General features: G+C 42.3%; 3 protein-coding genes across 3 annotated transcripts; all 3 read right to left on the minus strand.

Annotated features, from left to right (window-relative positions):
• Positions 1-290: 290 nt before the first annotated feature.
• Positions 291-2,624, minus strand: rpl10a (ribosomal protein L10a). Its single transcript, XM_079274246.1, has 6 exons — positions 2,547-2,624; positions 2,056-2,127; positions 1,891-1,971; positions 1,057-1,205; positions 780-952; positions 291-512 (listed from the first exon to the last, which is right to left on the minus strand). The coding sequence occupies exons 1-6, from the start codon at positions 2,549-2,551 to the stop codon at positions 342-344; spliced, it is 651 nt and encodes a 216-aa protein (XP_079130372.1). The 5' UTR covers positions 2,552-2,624; the 3' UTR covers positions 291-341.
• Positions 2,625-4,236: 1,612 nt separating this feature from the next.
• Positions 4,237-7,675, minus strand: fance (FA complementation group E; the record flags this gene model as incomplete). Its single annotated transcript, XM_079273752.1, has 10 exons — positions 4,237-4,604; positions 4,696-4,821; positions 4,914-4,980; positions 5,102-5,177; positions 5,372-5,495; positions 5,573-5,716; positions 6,131-6,187; positions 6,268-6,312; positions 6,499-7,075; positions 7,476-7,675. The coding sequence occupies 10 exons, from the start codon at positions 7,673-7,675 to the stop codon at positions 4,500-4,502; spliced, it is 1,521 nt and encodes a 506-aa protein (XP_079129878.1). The 3' UTR covers positions 4,237-4,499.
• A 922-nt stretch (positions 7,676-8,597) lies between these two features.
• Positions 8,598-10,670, minus strand: mkrn4 (makorin, ring finger protein, 4; the record flags this gene model as incomplete). The annotated part of the gene is made up of 8 exons (XM_079273119.1): positions 8,598-8,723; positions 8,819-8,918; positions 9,408-9,515; positions 9,606-9,856; positions 9,960-10,042; positions 10,113-10,354; positions 10,458-10,580; positions 10,651-10,670. 8 exons carry the CDS (start codon positions 10,668-10,670, stop codon positions 8,598-8,600), a joined length of 1,053 nt encoding a protein of 350 aa, XP_079129245.1.
• Between the last annotated feature and the right edge of the window lie 730 nt (positions 10,671-11,400).

An 11,400-nucleotide genomic window follows, 5' to 3' on the forward strand; every position in this document is an offset into this window, starting at 1 on the left:
ATACATACGCTGCTAAGATCAATGAACACAATCACTAATTTAGCGTTAAAACACATTACGGCTACAATCACCTTTTTAAAAAAACTATTGACAGAAGAACTAAAACAGCTTCTTTGTTTTGCCCCTACATAAGCTCATTCAATACATGTGAACGTTTTTTGTTTTCGTTTCATTCCAAAACTTCACCAATTGAGTCTTTACATTGAGGAGGCCATACATTGAGAATAGACTCCTAGAAGTTCATAGGCGTCCGTGATGATTACAAACAAACAGACAAAAGAAAGTCTCAGAACAGTGAACTTGGAGCATCTCCACATGTTTATTGATAGAAAAGCCATCCTTTAGTAGAGGCGTTGGGGTTTGCCCATGGTGCTCTTGACGTAGAGGGCACGCACGTTCTGCCAGTTCTTCTTCAGCAGAGACACGAGGAAGTTGACAGCGAGGTGGATGTTGTACACAAGCTCATCCTCAGTCATCTTCACGTGTCCTACAGCCACAGCCAGACACAGAACCTACAGGATAGAGTGAAGATCAATATATTAGTCAGTCACCCAACCACCACTTTCTTAAGTTTAACCTCAACGTTCAGAACAGATCAACAGTAAAATAAGTCCGGATGCACCAATCCAACCGTTTCAGTCCGGATAAAGAGAGCTGGGCTTTGATTATCGGCAGATAACGAGTACCGATCCACGACCAGTTTATGATTCATAAGCTGTATATGTCTGTGTAGGAGTGACGCAATCATTTTTTTTGTTTTTGAGTATTGCTGAGCGTACCTTCTTCATCTGGAACTTGATGGTGGATTTGACCTCATCCACCTTGGTGTTGAGGTTCTCATTGTGGGTGAGCAGGGAGGGGAACTTGCCAGCCTTGTTCAGCCCAGGACCCAGGATACGAGGGATCTGCTTGATCAGAGACTCAGAGGCCAGGAAGGCATCGTACTTTTTGGCTAGAGAGGAGTAGTGAGAAACACCAACGGTAAAAAAAAAACCCTGCAGGACTTCAATCATCACAAATCAGGCGTTGTTGCCAGTGAGGAGGCTAACTTCGTACCGAGCTTCTTGACCATCTTCTTGTTCTTGTTGAGCTTCTTGAGAGCCTCGATATCCATGTGCGGCAGCTCTGCAACTTTGGCTTCGTCACAGTGCTGCTGGTCTCCCAGGACGCACACGGAGAACTTGGGCCGGGGGAGACTCTTCAGCCTGCAGATTTACAAAGCAGGTCAGAGATGCTGCTCACAACCCCACACCAAGCACAAGGGCATCAGTTAGAAGTAAGGCAGGGTACGGTTCAGACGGCACAGTCTGCATTACGGTGGTTTAAATGAAAACTCACACATGCTCTTCTCTAATGCATACATCACGCCATACAGGCCAATTCATTTTAAATCATCACTCTGGTTCACAAACTTAATTTTTATAGATCACCTGGAAACTAGATGCAATTAATCTTTGGGATGAAAAATGTTCTCTTCTCTAAAACACAAATACTCCGCCATCCCCAAATGACATCTCCCTTATTTTACTACGTAATAGAAGAAACCTTACCCATACCACCATGTGGCCGGTGTCCAGCTGACCTCTTTGTAATAATTGGTCGGCTTGAGGACATGAACTTAGCAGCTCAGCCACTCAAAACCTTCCCTCATGTTTTAAGACCCAGGGTAGGGGTCCGTCTGCTTCACCTCCACCAGCTAGGCTGGGTCGGCTCAGTCAGACTACCCAGAGTACTTCTCCATGTCTGCCCCTGGCCTGTCTGTGGACTTTTGGCTTTCACTTTTAAAAAGATTTCAGCAACTAATAGCCATATTTACAGGCTGTTTGTATCCTCAGACAGGGCTGGAAGCACACAGGGAAAAGGTCGGGTGAAACAGGAAAAAGGTCGAACCTGACGGTGCCGGAGAAACGCTTGTCCTTCTGGGGATCATAGTTTTTCAAGCTGATCTGCAGCTCCACAGACTCCGTAAACCTAAAAAAAACAAACAACGTTAAACATCGTCGGCCATTAACGCAATTTATCTCAAGGCACAAGAGGTTTAACACATGGACTCACTTCCTTGACTTGGTCAGAGAGCCCTGCAGGACCTCCTTCACGGCTTCATACAACGTATCCCTGGAGACCTTACTGTAAGAAAAATATCAGAAAAGATATCGAAGCAAATATTAGCGGAACACCTCCATAGACCCAGTTACCTCCGTTGATCTAGGCGGCAACAAAATCACATAATAGGTGAAAAGTTGAAAAAGATTCTCATAAATATGATCCGGGACAGTCAATATATATATCCGATGCATGATTGTTTTGTAAAACACATCCTAAACGTGTGGATGAGGGAGGATTGCATCGGGTGTCTTAATGTTGCCGCGGCAGATGAGCCGGTTCCATAAATTACATTTAGCGTTACCTAATTCTGAAAAAATATACTAAATAACACATACGATAACCCACGATAACAATACGTACGACTTAAACGAGTATTGCAGCTCGGTTTAAATGTGGAAACGGTTTACTATTCGACATTTATTAGTTAAACTGAGTCTAACCTCATTTTTGCGGCTCGTCCCTCACGACTCACTACGTTGAAAAGGAAGTTCAGAGGGAAGTTACGCAAGATAAAGGCGCCATTGTGGTCACGTCATCAAAAAGCGGCGAAGAAGTTTTTTTCCTCCCAACTTTATTGACAAAATTCAATACATTCATTAAATGGATTATATATGTTCCAGTTTGTTTTAATTAATTATAAGAGTTGCAGTAAATACATCGTAGTATAGATATAATTAAAAAAAATAGTAACTCAATTGTACAACAAAAAACTAAATTTAGGTAAAAAAGAAGAATAAGAAAAACCTCAGGGTCTACTCATTTGAAATATCTAAATAATATAGTTTTTGCCAATTCCTTACTTTCGAGTTTCAAGTTTTCAATATTAGGATAGTCAGATACTTATATTGATTACTTTTATTAATCAAGTTCAGTATGTAAGTTTTATCTGCAGAGAAATGAGAATTGTTAAAAGTGAGTGATACATCAATCTTTGTCACGAGTATGATATATTGTTCTTTCTTTTATTAGTTCACCTAAAAAAAAAAAAATTGCCATGAAAACAATCTAACACATGTTCAATAGTTTTCCCTTTAAAAAATAATGACTTTGTATAATATCTGTTTGTGTTATATCTGTAATCCTTTTTTTAAACATATTTGCTCTGAATATTACATGAAAATGAAGCCGATGTGTGATGTGCTCAACAAAATAAATTGACAAAAAGTAATAAAAACTTTTCATAAGACACCTTTCATGCAGGTGACGTAGTTCAAAGTGCTTTACAATAAAGTGAAGAAACAAGAGAATAAATAAAAAAGGCAAACGAATACAAATAATGTGCAAAAAAAAGGCAATGTTGAATAAATGCATTCTACAATTGTCGTTCAGAGATATTCACAACTTACGCCTCTTAAATCCTTGGGTCGGGAATTCCACGGTAGAGTTAAAAAAGGCAGAGCTAGTGATTTTATTAGTGATAGTTTGTATTTTAAAAGATCTAAGAGGCTGCGAATGATTATAAAACAGAATTAGTAATGTAGGCGCTTCACAAACCTCGTAAACAAACAAGAATGTTAAAATCAATCCAAGACACTGGGAGCCAGTGAAGGTTCAAACTGGTGCAACGCTGTCTTGTTCTAGTTCAAACCTTGCAGCCAAGTTCAGAATTAATAGCTTTTCCATGGATTGTTTTTGAATATCTGTGAAGAGCGCATTACAGCAGTCTAATCTACTTGAAATATAAGCATGAACAGGAATGGGAAGAATTTTGGGGTCCCTTTCTGCAATACCTGGACTAATTTGACTGCTTTGGCAGTTTACTCCCATTTCTTTTGAGTCTTTGGCACATGGTCAAGATGAACTTCTGTTACTTGAATTCCCCCCGTTGTGTGTATGTTTAAGTTTGGTTGTGGGCATTGATTTGTGAGATTGATTTATTTTTTTAAAAAGTGAATAAAAAGAAAAACAAGTTAGAAAGTACAAGAAATGCCTCAAAATAAAAACACTTCATTTCAAGGTAGAGTCCTGTATTAAAAATCCTACAGAACAGTACAGAAGCAAACCAAACCAATTTACTTAAAGTACTAAAATTAAAAGTATTCATGCAGCAGAATAGCCTTAGACAGTGTTGTATTATTACATGTAGTATATATTACCTAATACAAATGCCTTAACATACAAGCAGGATATTAGTGTTGAAGATGGTCGAGGTGAAGATAATTCTAATCACAGCATAATATAGAACACTGCATCTTATTTTACAAGATGATCACATTGTGCAAGTCAAATCTGAATCTACAGGCAAACCAGTCACTGTTGTGCTCAACAAATGTGATATTTTTCTGTGTCAACCTGGTGGAATGAGGTGCTTAATTTTCAAGTAAATATTGCCAAGAGATGGACAAGAACGTATTCAAACTGTTTTATTAACGTGCATTAAGACGGAAGAAAATTCACGCGTGTGCGATTCTTTTCAAAGCAGCTTGGAGAGACTTTTTCAGGAAGGTCTCATTTACCATCAGGCAACTTTGCAGGGAGTGTTTGTGAGCAGCAGTCACCTGGAGAAACATCGATACACATGCAGAACGGTTACAAACACCATTTCATCCACTGCTCTGCCATTATGCATGACATCATGTACAAACTTACATGACTGTTATATTTGGTGAGGACCGTTAGCACCATTTTTGCAAACTTCACAGACTTGGTGAATTGAGGACCCTGGCTGAGGAGCTGTTCACTGAACTGTGTGAACAGTTCTTCACTGAAGTCGGGCTGAAGAAACAAAACGGAGAAAAACAGGCAACTCAATAACAATGAATTGCCTTGCAGCACTGTCACCATTAATAAACAACCGTTCATCTTACCTTAGAGTCCAGCACGCTGTGGATAACTGAGAGCACAGCCTCACCCCAAGATACTTTGAACGTCATTCTGGGAGGGGGGGGGGGGGGGGGGAAACTGCATCAACACTCAATAACTATAAGAGTCTGTTCTTGTGTTGTCCTTCTTTCACTTGTTACTGCTGTAAAAACATTTACATGTTTTATCTTACTGAAGCACCAGCAGTCTGTAATGGGAATCCAGACATCCTTCTATCAGTCGGTTCAGCAGCTCAGCCTGCGAGTTCCCTGAAAACAAAGCAAAGTTAAAAAACAGAGGATCAGTTGATGTTCGGGCCAAGAGGCGAGGAACAAGGTCATACCTTCAAAGCATCTGTTCCGTTTCTACTTACTTCAACCAGGACACTGAATCCATGCCCGCTGTTCTGCAACTTACACTCTGTGCCCCCTGCAACAGGCAATGCTAACACCCCTTTCCTCACCTATGTTCTTTTCCTCTAGAACTGGTCCGATCAGAGCGTGGCACGCTGGTCTGGGATAGCGGCTACACAGCGCCGTCACTGCAGTGACTAAACATCTGGAGGCCGGTTCCGACAGAGACAGGACCTGCGGTAAAAATGACATCCCGTCAGTCTCAAAACGCAGCAGCACCGTTTCCATACTTCGCATATCCAGTGATGGACCTTCTGCAGCAGGAGGCTCCTGATGAGCGTTGCTGCCGTGCTGTAGCTGAAGTCAAGAGCAGGAGCCAAAATACTGCTGCACAGGTTAGGCAGAGTTTGCTCCGGCAAGTCAGGAAAACTCAGCATGCTGCAGAACACCTCCACCTAAACAGGAGGGTGAAGTGAAATTAGACCTTTCACCGCTTATCAGCAAGCAAAAGATTATGTTGAGTGTCGCTGTAAAGCACAACAAGCTAAAGTCACCAGTGGAACAAACGCTGTTAGTTTATAGTCTGTTTCTTCAATGAGTGTCTTATATTCTAGATGCTGTACATTCAGAGCCATCTGTACTACCATAAGTTTGAAATACCTACTACCTTTGGGAAACTTATGTTCAATTATTAGTCGACTCAACTCAATCACAATTCCTGACCCTTTATTGGCATTGTGTGTCAGTGCATTAAAAGATGTATCCAATAATTTGTCTCATCACCTTTATAGTTCAGTTTACAATACAGACTCATTAATGCAGGGGTTGAACATTGACAAAAAGTCTGCTAAAAGATGTTGAGGACATACTTGGCCAGGGTCACAGTCGTTTAATACTTTGAACACCTCCATTGAGATCTGGTCCCACTGCAAACAGACAATTATTAGAAAAGTAAATTTCACTCTCTGGCTGTGATGGCTAGAAGAAAGAAGAGATATATTCTTACCTCAGTCTGACTTTCCAGTAATTCTTTTATTTGAAGAACGGAGACCTAAAATAAACAAAGAGAAGTTTTGGTATTTCTACTAAAACTGTAAACTGGGTGAGTACACTTGATCACTTGGAAAGGTGTTATCAGGAGGGCCTCTCATCATTTAATGGAATAAAGAATGTAAATGATGTACATTTCAGTGAAGACGGGGCAGATGACGCCTGCTGATAGAAGTATGGTCTGTACCTTTATATGTTCAGGCAGAGTGTCACATGGACCGTCTGGTGCTGGCTGCAGTTCTTCACCAAGCGTTTCTGCTGGAGCAGCACTTTCCGATGTCGCCTCTTTTGTGCTCCATTCATCAACATCGCGACATTCACCACCAGAGACATCCATCTTCATCCGTTTACTCCGCTGTCCTGTTTCCTCACAATCTGAGTCCAGAGTGACAAAACTGCCCTTTCTTTTCCGTTGAGTCCTCAGCTCTGATGAACCACCTGCATGCTGAGAATCAGATTCTACTGTTGGACCGCTGCGGCACGCGGCCCATCCTCCGGTCTCACCAAAACCAACCAAACGCTGGGACAGCTCCTTGAGTCTCTGGCTGCACAGTAGCGTGTACAGAGGGGGGTCGTCGTGGGTCCCAGTGGTCCTCTCCAGCTGTCTAACCAGAGCGATGACCCAGGGGCTCGGATGAGGGTCCTGGGTGAGGCACTTGAGGAGACGAAGCACAGCGGGCCGAGGAAGAACCGAGTGGACCAGATAGACGAAGGAGAGCAGGTTGTGTTTAAATAATGCTGGGAACAGGCATACCAGGGGTTCACTAGAACAGGTGAGGGGGAAAGAATTGGTGTGAGGCATAGGGACGTGACGTAATACGCAGTATTTCTCATAAGTTGGCACTTATGAGGCTCTACGCAGGACTTTTCAAACTAATTTATTTACGTGTTCCCAGTGCATACAGGCTCACAGTGGTAGGACACAAGTACTAATTCTAATAATAATAATAATAATAATAATAATAATAATAATAATAATTTAGTGGAATTATATTTTGATATTTGCGTGGTACGACAAGTTAAAATGTCTGCAGTGAGAAATTCACTCATTTCGATATTGAAGGTTCCTACACTTGTAAGCAGTTTCTATCCCTGAGGAGAACAACCTGCGTTCCCTCTTTTACTCCCGAACAGACGTCACACGTATTTGATGCGGTTACTCACACAGTGAGCGGCTGGTCTTCAGTCTGTGGACACGTTACTTCGTCTTGGCACAGCGTTTCCATGAAGGGACACAGGGACATGTCCGGGTTGACACGCTGCTGCCTGTGGAAGACGTCCACAGCTCTGAGAGCACCGGAGGTTCCACACAGAAGCGACCGAACCAGCAGCTTAGACTGCCCGTCAAACCGACCCACAAACATACTGCCGGCCGGGTGAACTTTCACACACTGCCAAGTAGCCACCCCGCCGGTTCTGTTGACATGTCTTCTTCGCGAGTGTCATTTCACGAAGTTTGTGCTCCGACTTCCACCTAGTGGTGAAACTCAGAAGCAACAGGTTCTAGCCTCTCAAACGCAAATCTCACCCAGTTATGCCTGCAAAACGTAAATAAAGCACGAAAAACCTTTTCAGTGAGAAAACTTGTGAAGCAATTTTTTATTTTCTGTGTACAAGTACAACTTGTTTAAAAAGACATAAAAAACAACAACTTACATTTCATATTCTTGCCAAATCAAGGAAAAAAAAAAGGGTCTGAATGAGTTATCAGTCGGGGACATGAGCAAGAAGGGGTACATCATATATTTTTATCTTGACAATTAAAACTACAATCCACACTTTAAAAATATCAAAATGGTGCAAATTGCTCAGCGAGAAGTCAGAATAGAGCACTCCTATTAGAGGTCATGAGAAAATGAACATGTTGGAAGCACCATGGCCACAGGAGATAAATAAATCCAAACTAGCAGGCCACAAGATCATTAGACAGATGCATCATATCTGGGACGCTCGCATCTATTACAGGGGCAAATAACCATGTGCCACAGAGAGCCAAGAGTACACCTGCTCATTACCGAACAAACTGTAGCAGGTGATTTCACAAGTTCGTTCCTCTCTGGTTGTGTTTACTGCTAGTCAGTAAAATCACCTGCTGTAGTGCGACTGCAATTAAAAACTAACACAGGGCCCTCAATGGCACAGGGTTGACATCCTGAATCTTCACAGTTCAAGAGAAGATTTCAGTACTAACAGATGGGTCTAAACACAGCCATGTATTCTTCAGGGGGCAATTTAATAACTAAGACCCCAGTCAGTAGTTTCAGGCACTGACGAGATGGAAAAGGCTCAGAAACCAAAAGGGTCGTCGTCATCGTCTACATTATAAGCATCGTTGCGTTCCCTGAAAACAGACATGGCTACGAAAAAATGAATTAAATCTAAATCATCGTAGTTGTCATCTTCTGTACAATACTGTTGAAGAAAGAAATGCAAAGGAAGAGTTAACGCATAGCTCATCCATACCAGTGGTGGTGAGAACTGGATAACAGAACAGGGTTTATATTTACCGGCAATGACCTGCGAGGAAAATGTTCGTCATGCCAATAAAGGCACTCCGTCTTGAAGGGACAGCATTTGTAGCGGGTGTAGTGATTGCATCTTTTCCTACTAGCGTCATGAGACAAGACCGAACAGGAAGGGGTTTTAGTTGCATGTGGGCATTTCTCAAAACAACAAATTGCAAGCTCAGCATTGGCTACAACTTCAAATACTAAAAAGGCAAAAATGCATGGAAAAAGGCAAGTTGGTTGAACAGGTTTATGTTTTTATATTGCAGTCCCATTTTGTAATCATTACCAAAATAGGAGAGAGATAGATAGAGGACAGTTCTACCGTGACAATACATTTTAATCCAATCAGGGTAAGTCTTACAGGCCCCTGAGAAATGTGTCACATCTCTCTACTTTTGAAGCATTTCCTGTGAAAACATGTGAAGCCAGATCACCGCGTTGCTTTACACCTCCAGAAGGATCGCTTCCCGTTACGGATAGTGAGAAAGGTGTCTGGCTTCAGATGAGAAGTCCAGCTGGAGGGGCATGTCCAGTATGAAGAACAGGTGTAGTGTTTAGTGCCGCTTTCAAAATATTCACAACATACCCGAATTCCTCTTTGAAGGCAGCAATTAGGCTTTCCTTTGCTGCTCCTTCAACCCAGTGTTTGTATGGCACATAAAAGGCAGATCTCACTCGACACTGTGGGCAGCTCCTTAGGAATCATCATTAAAACACTGATGTCAAATCTTTTACACGCGGCGTCAGATGCAGTTAAATATTCAAATATTTGACTTGAACCTACTTTACCACATCCGGCCCGAGGTCTTTCGTTTTCCTCCAGGTCATGATGCATTGTAAACAGAAGGAGTGATTGCAGTTGGGCAAGATTCCGAAAACACGGTTTCTTGGATCCGTCTTTTCATACACCTTGTCCATGCAGATACCACAGGTCACATTTTGACTCCGGAGGAAGGCGTCCATTTCCTCCATATTCCCTCGGGTACTAAAGGCCGCAGCAGCTGCACCGTTCTCCGTTGTCTCATTGGAAGTCTCCTGGACACAGAAACTTTAAAGTCAGCAACAGCCTCCTGGGTTCAATTTTGGCTCGATTCACCAACATGCCCTGTATGACGAACACACTTATAGTCAAGCAAACCTGCTCATTTCTTCCTGCACATGCTTGAGCAGCTTCTGAACTCTGGACCGATTCCCCAGAGGCAGTGAGAGGAGTGGTGGGATCTGTAAAGAAAAGCACAAGTATGGAGCACTGCTAACCAAAGGCAGAGTCATCCGTGAAAACATTTAATACCTTGTGATTGTTCCTCAGCAATATCTGCTGCCAGGAGCCCAGTGTTGTGTAGAGGATTTGAGATATTAACCACCAACTGTGGTCCGTTGTACGCCGGCCTGGACAGCACGTCCGCCTGCAGGAGAGCAGGCTCTGACCCTCTTCTGTCAGGTGGAGTGTAAGCCACACGAGAGGAAACCGTAGGCACTGAACCTCTTCTACCTTCAACAGCTGCTACAACTTCAGGTAGGACATGGAGATACCTAGCGGTGGGAAATATTCAAGAGCTAAGGTAATCCGTGTGCATGACATATACTCTCATTTAATGACATACAACCGAGGGATGTGGGGATAGAAAGAGCGTACCTGCAGCGGTCACCATACCAGCATCCACCTTTCTGAAAGTACCTGCATATTTGTGGCATAACTGGCCATTCATGTCGGTAACTACATCTTGGACCCAATCTGCAAGAGCCATTGATGAAACGCCTGTGATGAAAAGGGAAGAGAGTGAACTTCTGCCATGTAACGTTGGCGGCAAAAGCAGCATGTTTCTTACATGGCTAAGGCAATGGACATCATTCATGATGCAGAGTGTGAGGCTAGGACAGCCGCACCTGTGTCAACACCTGAGACCTCTGCTTTATGGCCTGAGTCGGTCAAGTCACACAGCTGGGACGTTGACTTTAAAGTCTTCATTTTGTGTGAAATCCTCCATTCTCCGTCAGTGATAAATATTTAGCACCAGTTACATAAAGCATAACATTACATGAAAATAAGCATGCAACGTTAACTTAAACGAATGGGAAACTAATTGAATTAGGACCAGTAAGTGGAAATACAAATACGTATTTCAGAACTGTGAACGTTAACCCGACCGTTTGACTTAACGTTAACGGTAGTCCTACTAAATTACTCTAACGTTATGTAGGCCTATACACATAAGTTACCGTTAATTTAGTAAGTTATGTCCAGTTTCATTTAATGACAATTTTAATGTTAAATATACGCGATAGATTAAGTTAAGCACGGGGTTGCAATAACTGATACGAACTTAATGTTATTGTAACTGTCAACGCTTACCTGCTTTCTTTACACCTGTTCACCCATGTTTATTTCCAATGACTCTCCACACCAACACCCTCAAAACAACCACTTTTCTTGTTTTATTAACACAATTTTAATCGGGAAAAGTCACTTTTTCGCCAGTCCTTCTACTGCAGCACAGCGTTTAAAAGTAGCTCAGCTTGTCGTGAACTCATGGACAAGGTAACGTTTCTCAAGATCAGAGCAACCCATTATTTGTGCA

This window comes from Melanostigma gelatinosum, assembly GCF_949748355.1.
Source record: "Melanostigma gelatinosum genome assembly, chromosome: 8".
Taxonomy (NCBI): Eukaryota; Metazoa; Chordata; class Actinopteri; order Perciformes; family Zoarcidae; genus Melanostigma; species Melanostigma gelatinosum.

What these genes read in the sequence shown, in the direction of transcription:
- rpl10a (XM_079274246.1), bottom strand. An exon ending in CGTTTCTCCGGCACCGTCAG is followed by an intron (nt 1,206 to 1,890) that starts GTTCGACCTTTT and finishes GTAAATCTGCAG; the next exon opens with GCTGAAGAGTCTCCCCCGGC. An exon ending in GAAGATGGTCAAGAAGCTCG is followed by an intron (nt 953 to 1,056) that starts GTACGAAGTTAG and finishes ACTCCTCTCTAG; the next exon opens with CCAAAAAGTACGATGCCTTC.